Source organism: Papio anubis, chromosome 1 (genome assembly GCF_008728515.1).
Source record: "Papio anubis isolate 15944 chromosome 1, Panubis1.0, whole genome shotgun sequence".
In the NCBI taxonomy this organism is placed as follows: Eukaryota; Metazoa; Chordata; class Mammalia; order Primates; family Cercopithecidae; genus Papio; species Papio anubis.
Window position 1 is genome coordinate 200,756,274 of NC_044976.1, and position 25,317 is coordinate 200,781,590.

General features: G+C 41.6%; 2 protein-coding genes across 3 annotated transcripts; one reads left to right on the top strand and one right to left on the bottom strand.

Annotated features, from left to right (window-relative positions):
• Window positions 1–1,433: 1,433 nt before the first annotated feature.
• Window positions 1,434–6,487, bottom strand: EXOC8 (exocyst complex component 8). The gene has a single exon (XM_021931368.2). It carries the CDS (start codon window positions 6,384–6,386, stop codon window positions 4,209–4,211), a length of 2,178 nt encoding a protein of 725 aa, XP_021787060.2. The 5' UTR covers window positions 6,387–6,487; the 3' UTR covers window positions 1,434–4,208.
• Window positions 6,488–6,575: 88 nt separating this feature from the next.
• Window positions 6,576–23,466, top strand: SPRTN (SprT-like N-terminal domain). Of its 2 annotated transcripts, XM_009197673.3 has the most exons (5): window positions 6,625–7,251; window positions 8,418–8,517; window positions 16,966–17,094; window positions 20,471–20,738; window positions 21,797–23,466. In XM_009197673.3, exons 1-5 carry the CDS (start codon window positions 7,031–7,033, stop codon window positions 22,543–22,545), a joined length of 1,467 nt encoding a protein of 488 aa, XP_009195937.1. In that variant the 5' UTR covers window positions 6,625–7,030; the 3' UTR covers window positions 22,546–23,466. The 2 variants fall into 2 exon arrangements, with proteins under 2 accessions (XP_021787065.1, XP_009195937.1); XM_021931373.2 differs by lacking the exon at window positions 16,966–17,094 and having other exon boundaries at window positions 6,576–7,251.
• Window positions 23,467–25,317: the final 1,851 nt, after the last annotated feature.

A 25,317-nucleotide genomic window follows, 5' to 3' on the forward strand; every position in this document is an offset into this window, starting at 1 on the left:
ATTTTTTTTTTTTTTTGTAATCACCAAAACTTGAAGCCAACCAAGTAATTGGAAAATGCAAAATTATGATATATTCATTCATTGTGGTTACTACCCAATCGCAGAAGAAAAACCCAGTGAGGTACAGCTAGAGGTACTGATGTGAGATGTCTTAAAAACACCGAATTGCTAAGTGACTAAAATCAAGATGCAGAACTGTATGCAGAGTATGATCTAATTTCTGGAAAAATATGTATATGAAATTCTTACTAGTGGTTACCTCTGGTGAGTGGGATTGTTGGGGTATGAGGACTTTGACTTTTTACTTTAATTCTTCTGCTCATTGCATATGGATTGAAGTTTCCTTTGTAGGCAAGTGTGGCTTATTTACGCTTTTCCAAACTCTGCAATCTATCCAGGAAGGTATCTTCATATGACACCCACATTCCCACTTCTGTGCCTTGGGCTCAGGTCCTCCTCTTCCTTTTTCTTTGCACATTTAATCTTGTCCATTCTTCAAGGACCAGCTCAAATGCCAACAATTCCATGAGAACTTTCTGAACTCCTTAAAAGTACACTGCTCTCTTCCTTCTTGGTATTCCCACTGTACACAGCTGTGCATTTTTCTCTCACTTACATTTGTCGACTTTTTCCAATTTCTAAGCATCTTAAGAGGACAAAGTATGTTTAAAATTATTTTGTCTTCTGCACTCCCACATTACAGTCAATATGAAGCATAGCATTCGATACTTTTAAATATGAGATAATTTCCTCAGTATATACATATTACTTTCAAAAGGGCGAGCCTGGGCAGGCATGGTGGCTCACGCCTGTAATCTCAGCACTTTGGGAGGCCGAGGCCGGTGGGTCACCTGAGGTCAGGAGTTCGAGACCAGCCTGGCCAACATGGTGAAACCCCATCTCTACTAAAAATACAAAAATTAGCCGGGAATGGTGGTGGGCACCTGTAATCTCAGCTACTCAGGAGGCTGAGACAGGAGAATGGCTTGAACCCTGGAGGCAGACATAGTGAGCAGAGATTGCACCACTGCACTCCAGCTTGGGCGACATGGGAAGACTCTGTCTCAAAAAAAAAAAAAAAAAAAAAAAAGCTGAGCCTTGTCATTTAGTTCCTAGGTCTTGTGGCCTACATTTTATTTTATTTATTTAGAAATGTGCAGATGGTATAAAATCTACTTTTTTAGAATAAATTCACATTTTGTACCTCTGAAATTTTCCATTCAAGGAAATCTTAAAAAATTGAGATCTGATTTATTCACAATTCTGATGGTAAGCAGAACACTTACTTAATTTAGCAAACTGCTTCCTAACTATCCTCCCCACATAAATAAAACAAAAAACTAAGGTCTTCAAAGAATATTTCAGTAACAAGAATATAAAAATATTGAATACTAAAGAAGAGCAATAGATATAATATTGTAATATCACTTTTATCCAGTGTAAGACAATGTTTAAGCTTTATTTTTATGAAACATTTCAGATTCCCTCATATCACAGCACATCAATAAGCAATATGTACATAGACTGACTTTTATAGTACATGTCATGTCCCAAATTCCCAATCCTAGGTAAGATATCAAGTTACAAAATACAAGTGCTGATAATTAAACTACAGGTAGTATATTAAACAAAAGTGAGTTTTTAGCAATTATGTGAAATGAGGCTTTAATCAAAACGAGACTTAATGCCACAAGGTGCCTTTTTTCCCAAGAGTAATTAATTCAATCAAGCCCATGATTCCAAGCTCAAGTGACAAGTTTTATATTCTTGAAGTAAACAAGAAAAGTCAATCAATGCTTAAGTGGTATATTTTAGTATATGTTATATTTCTGGACAATCTCTCATTGCATTCAATTTTTAGAACTTGTCTTTGAGTTTAATAAAACAAAATAATTAGAGAAGAAAGCCCACTCCACTTAGAGGAATGTAACATAATTGTTCTGTCTGGGTACAACACTGGGGGTCTTTTGTCAACTTACCACACTAATTGACTTACCAAAAGCATACTTCCTTCAGCTACAACTGTAATTGGAACACACAGATTTTACCTGAAGAAAATCCTGTACTTCCAGTTTCAAAAAGCAGACAATTCTATGAAGAAGCAACCATTTAAATATCTAACTATACACATTTAAGTTTTTACAACTTCATGCCTTATGAGGAATTTTGATTTCAGAAGTATCATTTCACAGACCCAGCATCATATATTTATACATATTTCATACAGTATAGTATTAGAAACTGTAAATGGCACAGAATAATCATAATTACCACAAAATTTTAACAATTTCCAGTGATCTTAAAAAGACAAATTATAACCGCCTTTGCTCAGCTAAGATATCCAGTTATGGTTATAACTTTCGAAAATCCTAAAGTTATGTGAAAAAAATTAGTCAAAAGAAAATCTGTAAATCTGATACTTTCCAATATTTTAAATATGCATAGCTAAAGCGAAAATAAAGGGGTTGATCTGGCACATGAATAATTAAGTCAATGAATTTTACAACCCTGAGCCATTTTGGCAACTATTTTAGGTTTCACATAATTTTCACAGTCTTAGTACCACCATTTTCATTTAGATAAAAGAAATGACCTTTTGAAATCATGGGCATCAAATTTGGTGCTTATGGACAAGAATCACAACTAGAAGCTAGAGACAAAATGGATCACAGCAAGCATAGTTTCTCTCAAAGTATAAGGAATGTTATAGAACATACAATAGAAGCGATAGTTTAGAAACCTTGGGAAGCTCACATTTCTGATTTTGTTTTACTAAACAATTTGAAGCATTATATTCATGTTTTAAAAAATGAACCAAGAAAAATGCAGCATGGAACATTTTAGAAGTCACAGAAGGTTCTCGTCTTCCCTTTGTTTTGGGCACATTGTCTCACCTGTTTTCACTTTGGTACAAAAAGAAACAAAACCGAATCTCTGCTCAGAGTAGTCATAGTGAGAACACTGAGATTTGCATATGTTTTTCTAATTTCCCATCCATCTAGACCCTGAAATCTAAATAAATATTTCAGTTAAAACTTTTTTTCCATTTGCATGACATCTAGGCCACTATATATCCTACCCTGAATGGGGGAGGATGGGACAGCTGTATCTTAAACTGAAGCGGTGGCAGCTAAAACCTGGCAACTGCTGCCAGAGTCCCCAATGTGTCCTGCCTATTATTATTTTTTAAAATGTGACAAAGGCAAAAGCTACAGTTGGAAACTCACGCAATTTAGAAATATGTTGAAAAATTTTATTATAGTCCTTAGGATTTCCAAGTAAACGCTCCTGAATCAAGTATTACAAAGCTGCTAATTAGCAACTGAAAATTAGCCATTCAAATAATATTAGAAATAGTTGCTGAATTGTTTTTATGAAAGCTTCCTCTTGGATTCTGTAAGGATCAGAGTATCTGAATCCACACACCAGCTAGTTTCAAGAAAGAATTCTTTTGACTAAAACTTACCCTAAAACCAATTTTCCCAACGCTTTTCTTTTTCCCAAATAGTCCAATGTTTTGAGGAGAAATAAATGAGGCAGGGTGTTTTATACTGCACTGTACCCTTTAGGAAACCTTTTAGTGAACTGGGGAAATTTTCACAACTTAAACTCTATGTTTATAGATATTATTACTCTGCTGTATAATATATACTGTGCGGAAAAAAAAAAAAAAGAAAGAAAACACTAGCCCGGGCAACATGGTAAAACCCCATCTCTACAAAAAATACAAAAATTAGCTGGGTATGGTGGTGCCAGCCTGTGGTTCCAGCTACATGGGAGGCTGAGGTGAGAGGATTGCCTGGGCCTGGGAGGTCAAGGCTGCAGTTAGTTGTGACGTTGCCACTGTACTCCAGCCTGGGCAACAGGGTGAGACCCTGTCTCAAAAAAAAAAAAAAAACCAAAAAGTGTTTTATCAAAGGATAAAACTGAAATGCTATAGTGTATAGTGTGACCATAATTTCAGAAGAGAATCAGCATAATTTAAAAGGATAGCTAGCATACTATATGTTTTAATAATTCCAGTATTTTTGTTATTTGGGCTTAATTTAACTTTTCCTCTTTTTGATTTTTGTATTCTAAGAGGGCACTTTTAATTTTCAAGTTGTGTTTGAAACTATAAAGAGTATGCTAATACAACTTAATATAAATATAAATAATATATAAGCTCTCTCTCTCTATATATACATACATATAAACAGACCCAAGCATTAGACCACTGATGTTGTACTTTCAGGATTCACACGAATAAGTCTAGACGCATTCCTCAGATCTTGGAGTTGCTTGGCAGGTTTCCCCACACCTTCTTCAAACCTTTTCTCCACCACAGGGAGGACTGTTTCATATAAAAAGGATGCATTCTGTCTGATAAAAGCTTTCTTCTCTGGATCCTGCTCACATCGAAGACTATAATCCACATGCTGAACAGCAACCAAAATGATTTCCACCAGGCTCTCCAAAAGCACCATGTGCAGCTCTGGGAAATACAGCTTCAGGGCCTCTTCCAAGAAGCCCATGGTCTGTTTGGTGAAAGCAACCACTGTGTAACTTAGGTTCACCCAGCAGTCATCCCCTGTGTACTGCTCGAAGTTACTTACCCCACAACTTTTCATCTCTTCTTTGAGCTTACCCAGGGCTTCTGGCGTCATCAAGTTCATCCTTCTCCACATCTCTTCAGAGTTGCGATGTTTAGTGGCTTCAATGATGATTTCTTTGTAACTGTGCAAGGCCCCTTGGATGTCTTTCACCAGAAGGGCATGGATGATGAAGGTGAGGTCCAGTCCGATATCACCCAGTTGCTGGCAATGCTCCTTAGCCACTTTTACACACTCAGCTGCTGTTGAGAGGCTCTCCTTACTATCAAACACCTGCTTGCTGAAAGCATCCACGAACATGCCCATGGCTGATCTTGCCCAGACCACAAAGGCGGAGTAGCAGCCGCTGTCAGTGCCTGCAAAATCAATCTCAAATTCTCTTGCAGTCTCAAGAAGGCTGGTAAAGAAGACATGGCACAGCTTATGAATATAGAGTAAAGTGGCGCCTTCAATGCGAAGCTGACGAATTGCTGTATGAACAGCGGCTGCCCTGTTTCTCAAAAATAGCTCACAGGCCTTCGTGCACTGGCCCAGCCGGATCAGTTGCGAAACTGCTCTGCGAGTAGCCTTGGGACCACCTCTCAGGGAACGATCTGGGGAGAGTTCGAAAACCAGCACCTCAGTGAGCTGTCGAACTCGCTCCTCCACTTTGGCCCTTAGTTCTTTTACAGGAGGTGGGCTAGGCTTATCTTCCAGGTAATGGTTCAATTTATCCAGCAGGTCAACAGCCCCTTCAAAGTCCCTCTGCGCAATGCAGACATCCAGGTCTTCAGGTAACTCCTGGATCCATTCCATGGAGAGGTCCACGTTCTCTTCCTCTACCTCAGGAACAGCTGGCTCTTCTTCTTCGTCATCCTCAAATGGGTTAGTGGCCTTGGAAGTCACTTGGGGTGGCCCTCGAGGGGCCGCTGCCTCCTCCTGCTCCCTTCGCCTTTTCTCACTGAGGGCCCTCTTGGTCTCCTCCAGCACTTCCAGCCACTCTCGTTTGATTTTAGCATTTTCGGCCTGGAAAATACGGCTCTCGGGGAACATAAGCAGCTTGAACATGTCCTTCATAGGCGGGTTGTCCTTGACATTGACTACGGCCAAACCATCTAGGGAATAGAGAGCGTTGTAGCGATACATCCCCCGCCGCTGCGGCAGCCAGGTAGCCACCAACAAACAATCGTTCATGAGAAAGCCGTGCACCCGCTGCAGTTGGGCCATGTGGTCGGCATCGTATTCCACTAGGTCCCCGTTGTACACCAGGTACTGTCCTGGCGTCTCCAGCAAATGCCTGCAGCCTTCCACCTTCTCAAGCAGGGTAGTGAGAGTGCGCTGCTTTCCTTCCTCGCCTGGACCGGAGCCGTCGCGGGAGGCGCCCCCGGGGGTGGAGAAAAAACCGGCCTGGCCTCGGAGGTGGTCTCGGCCCCCCGCCCCACCGACTCCCTCCTCCCCGCCAGAGGCGGCAGCGGCTCCGGCGGCAGCTGCGGCAGGCAGCAACGTAAGCGGGATGCTCTCCAGGCTGCTCTTCTGCTCCGTCAGCAGGTGGCTGAGCTGGTACATCTCGCTCTCCAGGTAGGAGATCTCACGGGCCGTCTCTATGAACTGCCGGTAGTTCTGGTAGACGTTGCGCTTCAGGTTCTGCGCCGTCTCCTCCGCCAGCGCCTGGATGCGCTGACGGTGCTCCTGGAGGTCCCGGTCCCCATCCGACTGCTGCGAGAGCTGCTTCACGTACAGCCGCGCCTCAAAACCCCCTGACTCCAGCTGCCGACGCAGGCGGCTCGCCCCACTGTCCGACATCGCCATCGCCATTTCCGTCCGGGTCTCACGCACTCACTGTCACTATCGGCGCCGCAGCCGCCGCGGCTGTCTACACCCACCCAAGACCCGCCGAGCTCCTGGGCTGAGGAAGCAGGAATTGGAACGAGACGAGTGCGCCTGCGCCGGGTCTGAGCGTCAGACACTGCGCCTGCGCAAGGGGCCGAGCGCAGACATTGCGCCTGCGCAGGAATGCCATCAGTTAAAGCGCATGCGCCGGAGGAGCTAGTGCGGAAGTGAGGGGAGAGGCCGAGAGCAATTTGGGTACTGCGCATGAACCGAGCGTGACGTTGAGGTTTGAAATAACCGGCAAAGAGTAAAGGCTGGAACTAGCTTCCTGAAAGCTTCGTAGGGCCGGTGCCCTGTGAGCCCAGGTTCTGCGCCCACTAGGAGGTGTCGTGCTGACTGCTTGTTTTAAAGCCCTAGAATCTTGGCTTCGGCGTTTGGGGTAAGCGCCGTTCTCGTTCACGTTCTCTTTCTCAAGCGAGTTTCCGCGAACTCTCGCGGGATTGACTGGCCGTCTCGAGAGCCGGTATCTCCTAGGAGCTAGTCCTGGTCCTCCGCTAGGCGGCTTGGGGTCGCAGCCTAACTCGGAGCCAGCCTGACACCGGCGGATCCCGCCTGTGATCCTGGCAACGATGGACGATGACCTGATGTTGGCCCTGCGGCTTCAGGAGGAGTGGAACTTGCAGGAGGCGGAGCGCGATCAGGCCCAGGAGTCCCTGTCGCTAGTGGACGCGTCGTGGGAGTTGGTGGACCCCACACCGGACTTGCAGGCCCTGTTTGTTCAGTTTAACGACCAGTTCTTCTGGGGCCAGCTGGAGGCCGTCGAGGTGAAGTGGAGCGTGCGAATGACCCTGTGAGTTCCGAGCCCCGCTGGGGAAAGAGGCGGGACTGGCAGTTCTCCTGCAGCCCCCGGTCCTGGTCTTCTCTCCTTTCTCTGGTCCGACGGTCCCAGGGGGCGTTAAATGAGGGGGGAGTCTGGTTTTGGACCTGGCAATTCCTGCCTTGGCGTATTTCTCTTTTTCTTACCTTTTCTCCCACTCGAACAATAAGAAAGCTGTGTAGACCCCACCGCCACGGTTGGACTCAGGGCCATAACGAGAAAAGAGATTTGTGTTTGAATCTCACTAAACTTGAAAATAACAAGTTCCTGATTTGCCTTATGATAGTGCTGTAGGACCCTGAAGGGAAAAGCAACCAAATCTGCCCCTAAGAAAGTGCTAAGGACGCAGAGTAACCTCCAAAGGATGTGCGTTCCCCTCCTCTCTTTCCCGTTAGGAACCCACTTTAGTGAGCTCGTGTGTTGCAGTGGGGATCTTCAGTGATGCTTTTAAAACGATTCTTTTTCTACATGCTAAATTTGAGAAATCCTTATTTGAAATAATAATCTACTCCTGCACGTGAATAGGGTGAAGTTTAAGATACAGTTGTATACCACCAGCATGCTTGTTTTTGAGTTGACAGAAAACAACCTACAAACAAATTAAGATATCATATTAAATTGTGTTTAAAGTACCAATCTCCTTTATACAGGCGTCTGTTAGCATTTTGGAGATACACTATTGGAGATACCTGCTTGTTAATAACACCAAACTGTGATTTGTCGTAAGGAGACTGGGAGTAGCAGAATGGGATTGCCTTCGAGCTGTTGCAGCCTAGCTAGGGCAAGGGAAGCTGCAGTTGGGCCATGTGGTCCGCATCGTATTCCACTAGGTCCCCGTTGTACACCAGGTACTGTCCTGGCGTCTCTATCAGGTGCCTGCAGCCTTCCACCTTCTCAAGCAGGGTGGTGAGAGGGCGCTGCTTTCCTTCCTCGCCTGGCCGGGGAGCCGTCGCGGGAGTCGCCCCCGGGGGCTGTAACTAATTAATTGGGTGAAATGCAAGTATCTGCTAACCAAGGGGGTATACTCTCAAGAAAGCCATCTGCCAAATGAGTTCTCTTAGTGTGCACTGCCCAAGAATGTGTAAGGACTTGGGCGTATTTGGTCAATGTAACACATTTTTATGGTGATTGTTTTCTAGGTGTGCTGGGATATGCAGCTATGAAGGGAAGGGTGGAATGTGTTCCATCCGTCTCAGCGAACCCCTTTTAAAGTTGAGACCAAGAAAGGATCTTGTAGAGGTATTTTTCATGTAAACTTGCTTCCTAGCTCAGTAATTTACAAATGCTTGTCATTGATTTAGACTGCTGTGAATTCACCTGTATGTATCTTTTAAAAAGTCTCTTTGCCCTCAGTGCAAACTTGAATTATGGGGCAAATAATAATGAACACCTTATGTTTTTTATAGTGCTTCATAGTGGGAAAAAAAAGGCTTCTAGAGGCCGGGTGCGGTGGCTCACGCTTGTAATCCCAGCACTTTGGGAGGCTGATGCGGGTGGATCACGAGGTCAGAAGATCGAGAACATCCTGACCAACACGGTGAAACCCTGTCTCTACTTTAAAAAAAAAAAAAAAAAAAAAAAGCCGAGCGTGGTGGCGGGCGCCTGTAGTCCCAGCTACTTGGGAGGCTGAGCCAGGAGAATGGTGTGAACCTGGGAGGCGGAGCTTGCAGTGAGCCGAGATTGCACCACTGCACTCCAGCCTGGGCTACAGAGCCAGACTCCATCTTAAAAAAAAAAAAAAAAAAAAAAAGGCTTCTAGGTATATTATCTGCTTTGATTGTACAACAGCCCTGTTTATGTTCATGTGTTGCTATTTTCATTTTTATGAGTAAATAAGTTTCAGAGAGGTGAAGTAACTGGCTTAAGTTACGTATTTAGAAGCAGAGAAAACAGGATCCACATCTTCCTGTTGAGAAACACAAATTTTCATTCTCCTCAGTTGGGCTGCAACACTGCTGTGTGCTCAGGACACGTAGCCGAGCTGGCAGCAGAAACCAGTGTGAGTGCACGCTTCACATTTAGAGCTGGTACTTCTGCTAGCAGAATGGAGCAGTGGGAGCCGAGGCAGGAGGATCTCTTGAACCCAGGAGGTGGAGGTTGCAGTGAGCTGAGACTGCGCGATTGCACTCCAGCCTGGGCAATAAGAGCGAAATTCCGTCTCAAAAAAACCCAAAAAAACAAAAAATCTGTACAAAAGAGCAGGGTGGTAGTTTCTCAGCATGGGGTGGGAAACATGTTAAAACATGCTTGGAGATGAGAGATGCTGTTTTTAAGGATAATAAAAGGCAGTGGATTACATGACAATGTGAATATACTCAACACTGAACTGTACACATAAAAATGGGTACGATGGGGCCGGGCGCGGTGGCTCAAGCCTGTAATCCCAGCACTTTGGGAGGCCGAGACGGGCGGATCACGAGGTCAGGAGATCGAGACCATCCTGGCTAACACGGTGAAACCCCATCTCTACTAAAAAAAAATACAAAAAACTAGCCGGGCGAGGTGGCGGGCGCCTGTGGTCCCAGCTGCTCGGGAGGCTGAGGCAGGAGAATGGCGTAAACCCGGGAGGCGGAGCTTGCAGTGAGCTGAGATCCGGCCACTGCACTCCAGCCTGGGCTACAGAGCCAGACTCAGTCTCAAAAAAAAGAAAAAAAAAAAAAAAATGGGTACGATGGGGAATTTTGTTAATTTTTTTTTACCACAATTTGTTTAAAAAATAGCTACTAAATGTAAAATGGTACAGTAGAAATACTTGACGAATGAAAAAGAACAAAGCTCAGATGATACAAAGAGAAAGGTAGGTGTAAACAAAGTATCAATAATGTCAGTGGACTACACACTCCATTAAATACATGGAGTGGCATGCTTACAGTAAAGACACACTTATTTTAAGTTTAAAAGGATGAGGAAAAGTAATCATCCAAACACTTAACAGCAGAAAACTATTGTGGCTATAAGGTTGAGTACTCATTATCCAAAGTGTTTGGGACCAGAAGTGTTTCAGATTTCAGATTTTTTTTTTTTTAATTTGGAATATTTGCACTATACTTACTGGTTGAGCTTTCCTAATCCAAAAGTCCCAAATCTGAAATGGCTTTAGTGTGTGTTTCCTTAGAACATAGCCTTTAAGCATCTTGTAAGTGCTCAAAAAGTTTTGGATTTTGGAGCATTTCAGATTTTGGATTGTCAAATTAGGGATGTTCAACCAGTATTAGTATCAGACTGAAGACTTCAAGGGAAGGAGTTTTACTAGAGGAAAAGTGGGATATTTTATAATAATAAAACAATCTATTAAACAGCAATACATAATGTCCCTAAAAGTAATAACGTAGCTTTAAATTTTATGAGGCATAAGTTAGCAGAAGCAAAAAGAATCTACAATCAGGCTGGGCGCAGTGGCTCATGCTTGTAATCCCAGCACTTTGGGAAGCTGAGACAGGTGGATCACTTGAGGCCAGGAGTTTGAGACCAGCCTGACCAACATGGTGAAATCCTATCTCTACTTTTGTATTTTTTGTAAAAATACAAAAAATTAGCTGGGTGTGGTGACACACACCTGTAGTCCCAGCTACTCAGGAGGCTGACGCACAAGAGTCGCTTGAACCTGGGAGGCGGAGGTTACAGTGAGCTGAGATCACACCACGGCAGTACAGTCTAGGTGACAGAGCAAGACCCTGTCTCACTACAGGCTCAACCTCCCAGGCCCAAGCAATCCTCCTGCCTCAGCCTCCCAAAGTGGTGGGATTCAGGTGTGAGCCACGACGCCCAGCCTCATACTTGCAGAATGTTAACACAACCTTCTTAGTAACCCAATGAATAAGCAGAAAAAAGTAATACACATTTTAAAAAGTTGAACAGCATAATTAACCAAATCAGGCTTACAAGGAGCCCTAACTGGAAGAGTTGCTTAATGAATATGTATTGGGTAAATGATTACATAAACACATGAAAAAAATGGTTTTAAGTAGTGGGTGGGAAGAGAATGGGGAATGTATAATGGTATCAAGTGAGCGTTTCCTATTGGCAGAAAGTTACAAAATGACATTTTAGTCAATGATGGACCCCATGTATAACAGTGGTCCCATAAGATTATAAGACCGTATATTTATTTATTTATTTATTTTTATTTTTGTTTTTTGAGATGGAGTTTTGGTCTTGTTGCCCAGGCTGGAGTGCAATGACATGATCTCGGCTCCCTGCAGCCTCTGCCTCCCTGGTTCAAGAGATCCTTCTACCTCAGCCTCCCAAGTAGCTGGGATTACAGGTGTGTGCCACCACACCCGGCTCCTTTTTGTATTTTTAGTAGAGGTGGGGTTTCACCATGTTGGCCAGGCTGGTCTTGAACTCCTGACCCTAGGTGATCCTCCTGCCGCAGCCTCCCAAAGTGCTGGCATTACAGGTGTGAGTCACTGTGCCCAGCCAAGACCATATGTGTGTGTGTGTGTGTGTGTGTGTGTATATATATATATATATTTTTTTTTTTTTAGAGACGGCGTCTGCCTCTGTTGCCCGGGCTGGAGTGCAGTGGCGTATCTTGGCTCACTGCAAGCTCTGCCTCCCGGGTTCACGCCATTCTCCTGCCTCAGCCTCCCGAGTAGCTGGGACTACAGGTGCCTGCCACCACGCTCGGCTAATTTTTTGCATTTTTTTTAGTAGAGACGAGGTTTCACCATGTTAGCCAGGATGGTCTCGATCTCCTGACCTTATGATCCGTCCGCCTCGGCCTCCCAAAGTGCTGGGATTACAGGCATGAGCCACTGCGCCCGGCCAAGACCATATTTTTATTGTACCGTTTATCTTCTTTATATTTAGTTGCACAAATACTTACCATTGTGTTGCACTTGCCTACAGCATTCAGTACAGTAACATCCTGTACAGGTTTGTTTCCTAGGAGCAGCAGGCTGTACTCTATAGCCTAGGTGTTTATAGGCTATACCATCTAGGTTTGTGTAAGTGCACCCTTAAGATGTTTGCACAATGACAAAATCTCCTAACAATGGATTTTTCAGAACATATCCCTGTCAAGTGAGGCACAACTGTAGTTAACTAAGTCATAGTGAAGGGAGTTCAGAAAAGGAACAGACTATCTGGTTGAGGAGGTGAAGAAACGCTTTATAACTGTACATTTTATTACTGCCATCACCACTCCTACTGCTCGCTATTGAGCACTTACTGTGTGTCAGACTTTGACCTGAACGTAGCGTTTACCACAGCCATGCAAAATGAGGATACCCCATTTCAGGGATGAGGAGCCACTTGGAACCTGTCCCAGGTCTCATGCATGTGATCGTGGGTTTAGGTTCCAGTATCCCTGACTCCAAGGCTCTTGTTCTGTCCCCTTTACCATTCAGCTCGTCACTCCTGCTGATTAAAACGTGGAGAGGTGAGCATTAGAGGACGAATTGTACTTTTGACAAGCAGAGATAGGACAGGAGGCTACTCTTGGCAGAAAGAGTGGGAATAATGTGAACAAAAATGAGTTCAGACAACTGGGGGCATATTTAGGACTAGAGGTGGTTCATTTTGATCAGATAGAACAGTCGTGGAAAACAGAGGTATTTTGGGACTGTGTTGTATAGATTCTTGAATTAAAACTAAATGTGGAAAATGATAGATACAAAAAAAAGTTCAGTACTATTTTCAAGATGTTTTTAATGTTTAATTAAATTGAACCCAAAATCAGGAACCTAAATTTGTTTCTCCTTTGTGAGAATAGTTCTTTATCATTACTCTAATTTAGAATGTTGAGAAACTTTTGCAGTACCTTTCTTGAATTTAAATCTTCTTCGTCGAGTGGCATTTACTTGAAAAATAAAGTTCTGGGGCCGGGCGCGGTGGCTCAAGCCTGTAATCCCAGCACTTTGGGAGGCCGAGGCGGGTGGATCATGAGGTCAGGAGATCGAGACCATCCTGGCTAACATGGTGAAACCCCGTCTCTACTAAAAATACAAAAAACTAGCCGGGCGTGGTGGCGGGTGCCTGTAGTCCCAGCTACTCGGAGGCTGAGGCAGGAGAATGGCGTGAACCTGGGAGGCGGAGCTTGCAGTGAGCCGAGATCGCGCCACTGCACTCCAGCCTGGGTGACACAGCGCGAGACTCCGTCTCAAAAAAAAAAAAAAAAAGAAAAATAAAGTTCTGGCTGGGCACAGTGGCTCATGCGTGTAATCCCAGGCCAAGACAGATGGATTGCTTGAGCCCAGGAGTTGGAAACCTGTCTGGGCAAGATGGTGAGACCTTGGCACCATCTTGAAAAAAATTAGCCGGGTGTGGTGGCATGCGCCTGTAATCCCAGCTACTCAGGAGGCTGAGACAGAAGGATCACTTGATGCCAGGAATTTGAGGCTGCAGTGAAATATAACCATGCCACTGCACTCCAGTCTGTGTGAAAAAGTGAGACCCTGTCTCTGAGAAATAATAAGATGAATAAGTAAAGTTCCTTTTAAGAGATTAAACAGTTGATAATTTTTAGAGGGATATATGAATGACCAAGTTAAAATGTTTGATTCTCTCATTTTTCTGTTCAGCATAATTTTGTAAGACTAAAATTCATTAATGACAATCTAGTTCTTCTGATGGAAATTCTTTTTTTAAAAAGTTATGGAGGATCATGAAAAAGGTATGTCTTTGAAGATCTTTATGATTTTTGCTTAAAAAAATTATTTGTATTTTTTAGAGCAAAAACCCCAGCAACCTTAAATGCTTTTGTTAATTTTGCACAGAAACTTGTGCATCTTTGGTGTGGAATGAGCAGTAGGTTTTAGTGTTTGTTTTAAAGTTTTCATGATTTCTGAATCAAAACCCAAAAACTGTAGAAAGCTATATACAGAGATGTCTTGTTCAATGTCCTCCTCTATCTTGAACTCCTTACTTGCTGTAGGAACCGTTAGTTTCTTTTTACTCTTTCATTTTTCTGTTTTGCAAATATTTCTATCCATTTTTATTCCTCCTCACCACCACACGAAATTTTTCTTACACAAAATACTATGTACAGTCTTCTCTACTTTGTCTTTTTCTTTTTTTTCTTTTTTTTACTTTTTTGAGACGAAGTTTCACTCTTACTGCCCAGACTGGAATGCAGTGTCGTGATCTCGGCTCACCACAACCTCTGCCTTCCAGGTTCAGGCGATTCTCCTGCCTCTGCCTCAGCCTCCCGAGTAGCTGGGATTACAGGCGCCTGTCACCATGCCTGGATAATTTTTGTGTATTTAGTAGAGATGGGGTTTTACCATGTTGACCAGGCTGGTCTTGAACTCCTGACCTCAGGTGATCCACCTGCCTCGGCCTTCCAAAGTGCTGGGATTGCAGGCGTGAGCCACCGTGCCCGGCCCCCTGTCTTTTTAATTAATTTAATTAATACACTCTATAGCTTTCTCCAAACCATTTCACATAGATCCTTCTCATTCTTTTTTATGGCTGCATAGAATTCTATTATATGGATGTACAAAACACTGGAGTTATTTCTAATCTTTCGCTATTATAAGCAGTGTCACAGTGAATACACCTTGTACGTATGACCGTGCATGCTAGTCTAGGTATTGCTCTCTGAGAAAACAAATGCATTTGTAATTTTGTTAGATGCTACCAAATTTTCCATAGGAGAATTGCACTCCCACCAGCAATATATAGGAATGTTTATTTTCCCTTGGCTTTACTAATGGTGTCAAACTTTAGGAGTTTTACCAATCTTGATAAGCAATAAATAATATCCTAGTGTAGTGTTGGGTTTTTGGGGGTTTTTTGGTTTTTTGAGACAGGGTCTTGCTGGGTTGTCTAGGCTGGAGGTAATCATACGTCATTGCAACCTTGAATTCCTGGCCTCAAGCGATCCCCCCATCTCAGCCTCCCGAGTAGCTAGAACTACAGGTGCACAGCTAATTGTTTTATTTTAATATTTTTGTAGAGACAAGGTCTCACTATGTTGACCAGGCTGGTTTTGAACTCTTGGCCTCAAGCAATCCTCCCACCTCAGCCTCCCAAAGTGCTGGGATTATAGGCATGAGCCACCACGCCTGACCATCCTAGTGTAGTGTTAATTCGCATTTCTCTTTTTATAAATAAAGTTGGGCATTTTTTCTTTTCTTTTCTTTCTTTTTTTTTTTTTTTGGAGATGGAGTCTCACTGTCACCCAGGCTGGAGTGCAGTGGTGCGATCTCGGCTCACTGCAACCTCCGCCTCCCGGGTTTAAGCGATTCCCCTGCCTCAGCCTCCCGAGCAGCTCAGACTACAGGCTGGCGCAAGTACACCCGGCTAATTTTTTTTTGTATTTTTTTTTTGTATTTTAGTAGAGACAGGGTTTCACCATGTTGAGCAGGACGGTTTCAATCTCCTGACCTCGTAAGCCAGAAGCTGGGCATTTTTTCGTTTGTGTCTGGGTCATTTATGCTACTTCTGTGAGCTCCATGGTCTTTGCCCATTTTGAAATTGGGTTGTCATTTTCCTGTTGACATTAGGAGTTCCTTGTCTATTAGGAATAGCCTGTGGTAAGAGTTATACATATATTTTTCTGAGTTTATCTTTTTACTTGGTGTTTTTTTCCTATAGAATTTTAAAGTTTTGTCTGGGTGCAGTGGCTACCCCCTATAATCCCAGCACTTTGGGAGGCTGAGGCGGGCAGATTGCTTGAGGTCAGGAGTTTAAGACCAGCTTGGCCAACATGGCCAAACCCTGTCTCTGCTAAAATACAAAAATAGCCAGGCATGGTGGGGGGCGCCTGTAGTGCCAGCTACTCAGGAGGCTGAGGCACGAGAATCACTTGGACCTGGGAGGCAGAAGTTGCAGTGAGCAGAGACTGAGCCACTGCACTCTAGCCTGGGTGACAGAGTAAGACCCTGTTCAAAAAAAAAAAAAAGAATTTTAAAGTTTTTAGGTAGTTGAATTCATTGATTTTTCTGGATTTTGATTTATAGTTAAAAAGGTCTCCCTAGAACAGGGAGTTCTTAACCTGTGATTTTCAGAGCTTCAGATATTACACAAATTTGAGTACCCCTTCTCCAAAATGCTTGGGACTAGAAGTGTCTTGGATTTCATATTTATTTTGGATTTTGGAATATTTGTGTTATTCTTACAGGTGGAGCATCCCAAATCTGAAAATCTGCAATGCTCCAATGAGCATTTCCTTTTGAGTGTCATGTTGGTGCTCAAAAGTTTCTGATTTTGGAGCATTTTGGATTTTCAGAGTTGGGATCCCCAACTCGTATGTGATGTTTTGTGAATGTGTGCTTATATAATTTTTATAGAATGAGGTGGGTTTTTTGTTGTTGTTTTGTTTTTGTGAGACAGTGTCTCATTCTGTCACCCTGGCTGGAGTGTAGTGGCACAGTCACAGCTCACTGCAGCCTCAACCTCCCCAGGCTCAGAGGATCTTCCCACCTCAGCCTCCTGAGTGTAGCGGGGACTACAGGCACGCACCACCACACCTGACTAATTTTTGTATTTTTTTTGTAGAGACAGGGTTTTGCCATGTTGCCCAGGCTGGTCTCGAACCACTGGGATCCAGCGATCCTCCCACCTTTGCCTCCCAAAGTGTTGGGATTACAGGTGTGAGCCACTGCACCCGGCCTAGAATGAGTTTTATCAGTTCTGAAGGAAGCCTGTGATACAGAAAAGACTCCAGATAGAATAAGAAAATGTATATTTTCCGAAGTGGCATACAAACTCTGAAAATAATTTGATTATTTTATGTTCCAGACCCTCCTGCATGAAATGATACATGCCTATTTATTTGTCACTAATAATGACAAAGACCGAGAAGGGCATGGTCCAGAATTTTGTAAACATATGCATCGCATCAACAGCCTGACTGGAGCCAATATAACGGTACAGAAAGCCATATATATTTATGATATTTAGTAGTTTATTCAGTAACTCCTGAGATTTAATTGAAAGTAGAGAACTAGGTAGAAACGAATATCTTTGAGGATTTTCCACAGCGAACGAGAGGCCTAGAGAAGCGAATTGGCTTGTCTGGGACCACATGGTAGAATGGCAGCAGAGCCAGTGATATCCCCGAGGCCTCTGACCTCCTCGGGGTCAACATTTTACACATAGGTAACTCAGGCCTGCAGTATCTCTCTTCTGGAATCATAATGATCTCTTGACTTTGTTTCTTTATTATTGTCTTCTTTAGTCCATGCTATATCCTGCTACCATTGCAGATGTTATTCCCTCATCAGAATTCTTCGATTCATATCTCTGTATGGCATTGTAGGAGATGGCAAAGCCTAAGGTTCAAAAAGCTGGAGGCGTCAGGCTGCTTGGATTCAAATCCTGGCTCCTCCAATTACTAACTTTTCTATGCCTCATTTTATACCCATGGCAAATGAGAGTAATAACAATACCTGCCTGTTGGATCCTTGTGAGGAGAAAGGATTAAAGGAGAAAGCACGTCAAAACGTTTTAGCCAATCTGACACTAATTAAATATTAGTTTAATTGTATTCGTTTTATTAAATAACCTTGTTCCTTGTTTACTGCCTCCAGCTCTGCTGCCTGTGTCCTCTTTCTTTAACTGCGCTTTTGACCTCCCTGCGCAGCTTCCCTAAGGCGTGGCCCTGCTCTGTTTTGTGTCCGAATGCTTTTCATCATTCCAGTGGCATCTCGTTTCTCCCTCTTTTGAATCCTCAACAGATATTTAAGCTATTACAATTTTTTATGCTACTTTCATACTTTTGAACACAGGGTAGGTCTTGCCCATCTTTATAATACATCTGTATAAGGTGTATAAGGTACTGTCCTTACATGGACTTGACAAATACTGAATTGAATATTAATAGGATAGATTAAATTCTTTCTTATGTTTGGGTATTTCCTTCCTTTAAAAGGCAACAAAATCCAGTGTGATAGAAAATGAACAGTGCTCAACCGCCATGTTTTGTTTGTTTATTTATTTATTTATTTTTAAGATAGGGTCTTGCTCTGTTGCCTAGGCTGGATGCAGTGGGGCATTCATAGCCCACTGCAGACTCAACCTCCTGGGCTTAAGTGATCCTCCCACCTCAGCCTCCTGAGTAGCTGGGGCTACAGATGTGTGCCACAATGTCAAGCTAATTAAAAAAAAATTTTTTTTTTTTTAGAGACAGGGTCTCACCATGTTGCCCAGGCTGATCGTGAACTCATGGGTTCAAATGATTCTCCCATCTCAGCCTCCCAAGTGGTGGGATTATATACATGAGGTACCATGCCTGGCCTCTCTATGTATTACTGTTTTCTAGCTATCAGTTTTAATTTTCTAAAGACCTCATTTAATTCTTAGTTACTTCAACATTAGGAAAGTGTCTTGCAGTTTTTAAAAAATCAGACATAAAATCCAGGTTAGCAAGAGAATTATAGAGTTGCTTGTATAAAATACATTTAGTTTCTTAACCAGAACTTACACTATAAGCAAAGCCCTTGTATACATCCCATTGTTCAGTTGGAAGAGTATCTGTTCTTTTATCTTAGATATCTGTGTGTTTTTATTTAGGAGACGTTTTAAGGAGTGAACACTCCTTGCTTTTAGAGGTTACATCCTGTTATAAGGAACTCCACAGGATACCTACATTGTAGAGTAATTTTATTTTAGTGACTACATTGTTAAAAGTCACATTCCCATGCTTTAGGAGTTACAGGAATTGGAAGCAAAACAGATCCAGGCTGGGTGTGGTGGCTCACGCCTGTAATCCCAGCACTTTGGGAGGCCGAAGTGGGAGGATCACTTGAGCCCAGGAGTTTGAGATCAGCCTGGGCAATATAGTGAGACTTGTTTCCACAAAAAAATAAAAAAATTAGCCAGGCGTGGTAGCTCATGCCTGTAGTCGCGGCTACTCAGGAGACAGAGATAGAAGGATCACTTGAGCCTGGGAGGCGGAGGTTGCAGTGAGCCAAGATCATGCCACCTCACTCCAGCCTGGGCAAACAGAGCGAGTCCATGTCACAAGACAAACAAACAAAACAGATCCATTTCCCTGTCTTTTTTGGTAATGAATTAAGTCAAGAGTTCTGAACATAATAGAGTGCGGGGTTTCCCATGCTTCTTTGCCTTAAAACCTATGTCCTTCAGTCCCTTCTGCATTTAATATAATGTGCATTCTTTGCATGCTTGAGTAGTAAAAATTTTTTGCTTAGGATGGAGCAATAGTGAGTTTAAAACTATAGAGTTATAGAAAGCTTAGCATTCTTTCCCACAAGGGGAATTTATTAGAAAGCTAAATGTCTTTGGTAAAAAACCAAAATCTTATATACAGATGCTTCTTACTCTTACACAGAGTTCCACTGAGAAGGCAGAAGAATAAAGTACCCATAGTCATTTAGGAGTCATTTCAAATGGTGCTCTGTAGTCCTCTGTGCTACCGTGCGGGGAGGGCTGACCCCCTTTTCAGTCAGATCTTTTCCCTTACCTGTTTTCTGCTTGGATTCTAAATAGGATTTTTGTCTAGAGGGTGAAAAAAGAAGGCATCCTACTTAAGGCCTGAAAAGCACACTTCAGAGAATTTTATTTGATTCAATGAACGCTGCTTTTCTGACTGAGCACCTTCCTGGTGCAAAAAGCACTATATTAGCCATTAGGGACACAAAAAATTAAAACATTCAGATCCTGGAGAACTTTTCAGTCTGGTAAGAGAAATATTTATAAACAGATAGAATGGTACCCCATAAGGCTTATTACAGAGACATAAGCAAAGAACTTTGAGAATGTGGAGAGTGAGGTTAGCAGAAGCTTCTCTGGGTAAGATACTTGTGTTGTTAGGGTCAGGCATTTATAGGGAGTAGTTTAGTCTTTTAGAACCCTTTTCCTATTGTTACTTATAGGGAAAATTTCAGTTTAGCAGTGGGAATGATTCTTATTTTAGTACGGTATTATATAAAATCTTTATCCTAATTTTTGATCATTTACAAATTTGATTTCTGAAACTGTTAGCATTCATGAAGATTTTCTGTGGTTTTTAAAAGATTTTTTGTCGTCTGATCCCGCATGCATCTATCTTTACACAGTTTATGAAGTATTAACTGCTGCCATTTCCCATTAAAATCAACTTTTGAACAGAAACTAAATATAGTTGCTTTCTTTCCCAAAATAGAACTCTTCAGAAAGCTCTGGGAAACAAAGTTTCAAAAATTAAAAAAAAAAAAAAAAAAAAAAAAGACTGCTTATGTACATCGTTTTCTTGCAGTTGTTAACTTGCTTATTGAATACAAAAAATTCTCTCTCCCCTCAGGTCTACCATACTTTTCACGATGAGGTGGATGAATATCGGCGACACTGGTGGCGCTGCGATGGGCCGTGCCAGTACAGGCCGCCCTATTACGGCTATGTCAAACGAGCTACTAACAGGGAACCCTCTGCTCATGACTATTGGTGGGCTGAGCACCAGAAAACCTGTGGAGGCACTTACATGAAAATCAAGGAACCAGAGAATTACTCAAAAAAAGGCAAAGGAAAGACAAAACTAGGAAAGCAACCAGTATCAGCTGCAGAGAATAAAGGTACCTTCGTGTGCATTCCTTCTGACTTTTATGTGACCATAGCTACGATGTAAAGACAATACTGTCCTTCAGAGAACTGGTATTAAGATAAGCTTAAGGATTGTTTCTGGTGTAGACTAAGTCTTCAAGTGTAGACTTAAGGAAAAAATCCCATCGTCCATGAAATGATGGTAGGAAAATAGACTTTGTACAGAAGTAAGTAAAAGTAGGAATAGTTTCCACTGATATTTCAATTTTTATTTTTATTTTAACTTTTTTCAGTTTCTTTTTATTCAAAGAAACAAAACTCAATCTCTGATAATATTTGAGGTAAAGTTCCTTTCCCTATCTTGACTCACTGAGTTATTAGGAAACAGAAGGCAAAAAGATTGTCAAAATAAAAACAATAATTCAAGGAACAATGCCCGGAATATACGTCCTAACTACACCCCTTCCTATCAGTTGGATTCTATCCAAGTGACTTCTATTGATGTATGTATGTTCATTCAAAGAATGGGAAAAGGATATGACATATATTTGCGAGTACTTCATCTTCAAGATTTACCCTTTTCCTGTGAAGTTCAGAGTTACCGAAGATGCTTCTTCCCTTCGGAAGTTGTTGAATTGATGTGGTAGAACCCAAGAACATAGGCTATATTTTCCAAATCTTTAATTATTGAGTGAAGGAGCTATAGATGAAGTGATGTGGAAAGACCGTATCTTCATTTTCATGAGTAGAAGGAAAGATAAGAATGAGGCAGCAGATTTTCCCTCCTGGAATTACACATAAAGGACTAAGTCATTTTCAAGGTAAATGTTGCCTTGTTACTGGTCTTTGGCATAAGAATCTTTATTTAAATATGAGAGAATTTTTTTTTTTAATCTTTTATATTCTCTCAATATCAGAACTCTGAATTCTGAAGATTGTCCTTCTCTCATTAATAGGATTATATGGATGTAAGATAGAATAAAATATTATTTCTTCATTTTGAGAAAACTGTACATTAGTTTAATGTTTGTTACTGTGTTTCTTTTGAGTTGAGGCACTTACATAAAAATCTTCTTTGCTTTTTTTGCAGATAAACCCAACAGAGGTGAGGCCCAGCTAGTAATCCCTTTTAGTGGGAAAGGATATGTTCTAGGAGAAGCAAGCAATTTACCTTCACCTGGGAAATTGATCACTTCACATGCCATTAATAAAACGCAAGATCTTTTAAATCAAAACCATTCAGCAAATGCTGTAAGACCTAATTCTAAAATCAAGGTGAAATTTGAACAGAATGGTTCAAGTAAAAATTCTCATCTGGTCTCCCCTGCTGTTAATAACAGTCACCAAAATGTTCTAAGCAATTACTTTCCTAGAGTATCAGTTGCCAACCAAAAGGCTTTCAGAGGTGTGAATGGATCTCCAAGGAAAAGTGAAACAGTTGGCAACATCCCTAAAAACTCAGTATCTTCTAGTTCTCAAAGAAGGGTTTCATCTTCTAAGATATCCTTAAGAAATTCTTCAAAAGTAATGGAATCAACATCTGTGACGCCATCCCGGGATGTGAGTGGGTCTGAAGATACATTCCCAAATAAACGACCTCGGCTAGAAGATAAGACTGTTTTTGACAATTTTTTTATCAAGAAAGAACAAATAGAAAGCAGTGGTAATGATCCAAAGTACAGTTCATATCCTACAACTACAACTCAGAATTCCAGCGGTTCATCCAGCCAGAGCAAAATGGTTAATTGCCCAGTTTGTCAGAATGAAGTTTTGGAGTCTCAGATTAATGAGCACTTGGACTGGTGCCTAGAAGGTGACAGCATCAAAGTCAAAAGCTGAAGAAAGTCTTTGAAAAAGGTTTCAAAATCTCAAATACCACCTGTATTACCTCACTAATGTGCTATGTCAGCCAGTCAGGAAGTTCTGGTTAATACTGAGATTTGTAGGTTATAATCCAGTTCATATAACCAATACAAAATGTCCTATTTTATATATCCACATATAAGATTGTAATTTGAAAATGTTTTATGTCTCAGGGTGCTACATTCACTCTTGCCTTAGGTATACTGTAACCCAGGTTCTGCCTGTCATGTATAATTTTTAGATACTTTTGTTCTTTCTTGCTCTTAAGGGTTTTAAAAATCTGTTTATCTTTTCATTTGTATACTTTCCTAGAAACACTCATATGGGGAATCCTGGCAGGTATTTGGTTATATTGACTATTTCTTTATTAATAGTATTAGAACTCATTCCCTGAACTGATGTAAATCTTCATAGTGTCAGACATACTGACCAAAACCACAATCTAGACTACAAAGTACATTGTTTTAGAGTACTCAAATTGTATTATTTATTTATTTTTTTGTTTGCAGAATCTTAACAGGAACTGTGTTTTCTAGATTTTAAAGAATTTTATTTGTCCCACTTTTACTAAACGGTGGCAGCAGATTTTAAGTTAAAGAATATGGAACATAGGGAAATAAGTAAATTTATTTTGGAATATTTTTAGTAACAAATAGCCACTATAATTCTGTAGGCCAGATTTTATATTGAGTTTAGCTGTTTTCTCAAAATTTAGCAGAGTGGTTAAAATTCTGTGCTGATAAGTAACTGATGCATATAACATAAACAAAACAAGGTTGCCTAGTTTATGTAACAGTGGAAAGTTATCTGGAAATAGTATTTTGAACTTTCAGCCAAGTTTAAACCATTATAATAAAAGGAATACCATTTGTGCATTTAAAGTAATCTTTTTTTTTTTTTTTTTTTTAAATCTTTTCCATGTTATAGGGAAAGGACAAAGATACTTTTATCAGTTTACTTTTTGTCTTGTGGCTGTACATGCTGTTGGCATAGCCCTAACAGTTGTTCACAAGTTTTCTTTTATTGCAGTTTTCCTTCACTTCATTGTAATACAGGTGCACAAATCTTAAGTGCACAGCTGGGTAAACTTCTACAGTGTTCACCTGTGTAACTACTACCCAGCTGAAGTTAGAGAACACTTCCATTGCCACAGGTTTCCTATAGGTGTCTGTTCCCAGTTGATACCCATGACCCTCACCACCTCCAGAGGTCCCCACTGTTTTCACCCCATCATCGCAGATTATTTTTGAACTTTATAAAGTAATATCTTTGTTCTTATGTGTAGCAGGAGTTCATTTTCATTGCTCTTGCGTTTGTATGAATATACCAGAATTTCTTCATCCATTCTAATGTTAATGGACATTTGAATTTTTTCCAGTTTGGGGCTGGTAAGCATAATGCTGCTGAGAACATTCTTTTCTGTTGGGAATATATTCAGGAGTGGAATTGCTGAGTCATGGGTATATTTCTGTTTTGCTTTAGTAAATTCTGCCAGTTTACACTCCTACCAGCAATATATGAGAGTTTTAGTTGTTCACCATTCATAACACTTATCAGCCCTTTTCATTTTAGACTGGTTGGATGTTCACAAGTTTTGATACTTCTTAAAGCATTAAGTTAAAAAATTTTAATAAATATTTATAAATAGCTATTAAAATGTGTATTGTTTATATAGTTATATTTTCATAGAGGATCATTTTCTCTAAATGAGTATAACAAATTATGTGTAATTAAATGCTTCCTGAGTCAAAACCACACAAGGTTCTGGGGCTGTGAAGTAGCTAAGATGGTCCATGCCCTCAAGCTTTTCAGCCTAGTTGGGGAGTAAGACAAATGCACATTAATCTCTGTAGAGTTTGCTAAATGCTATGACAAGGGTTTTTGCTGGGTGCTGTGGGTAAACTGTAGGAAAGACAATTAGCTCAGCCCAGGACTCCGGGGATATTTCTTGGAGGAGACAACATCCAAAGTTGAATCGTGTACAGTGAGTCGAGTTAGCTCGCTTAAAGAAGGGTGGGGAAGAATCTTTCAAAGGGAAGAAGGAACACAAAGGCATGTTCCGAGGGAACTGTATGCTATTCCAAGTGAATAGAGTAAAATGTGAAGGGCAAAATGGCCGAAGGAGAGATAGCCAAGTAGTACAAGTTTGAGGCCAGGGACCTTATGTTCCTCACTTGTGTCTGGTTTGTGTGATACCTGCTGATAAGCATCTCTTAATTCAGGTGGGACTTGGAAAGGCTTATAAGCCAGTCGAGGACATGGTGAGAAGTGTTTCCGATGGATTTTTCTGGGGACAGCATAGATAAGGGGGGAAGGGTAGTGGCAGGGATGGAGAGGAAGAGACAATTGTTTGAGAAACAGGTAGTCAAGTCAGGAGTTGGTGTCAGGTTCTAGGGAATGATGGAAATCCATCAGTTGAGAAAATGGAACTCAATTTGAAATTAAGCCTTACTACATCTGTTAAACACTTGAGAAAATTTGCACCCTAAGAATTCTGATATTCCCCCAAATCTGTCATTCATAATTAGAGCCATAGTTTTCTTTCTGTTTCGATTTTTCCTGTTAGTCAACTTCCCACCTTAAAAGCAGAGCTGGTAATTCTGGCTCAGTCCTTAAATGCCATCCCCCTACTGTGGGGACATGGGGTCTAGATTCTGTTTTTATAAAATGGTGGGTTTTGGGTTTTTGTTTTGTTTATTGAGATGGACCCCAGCTCTGTTGCCCAGGCTGGAGTGCAGTGGCGCAATC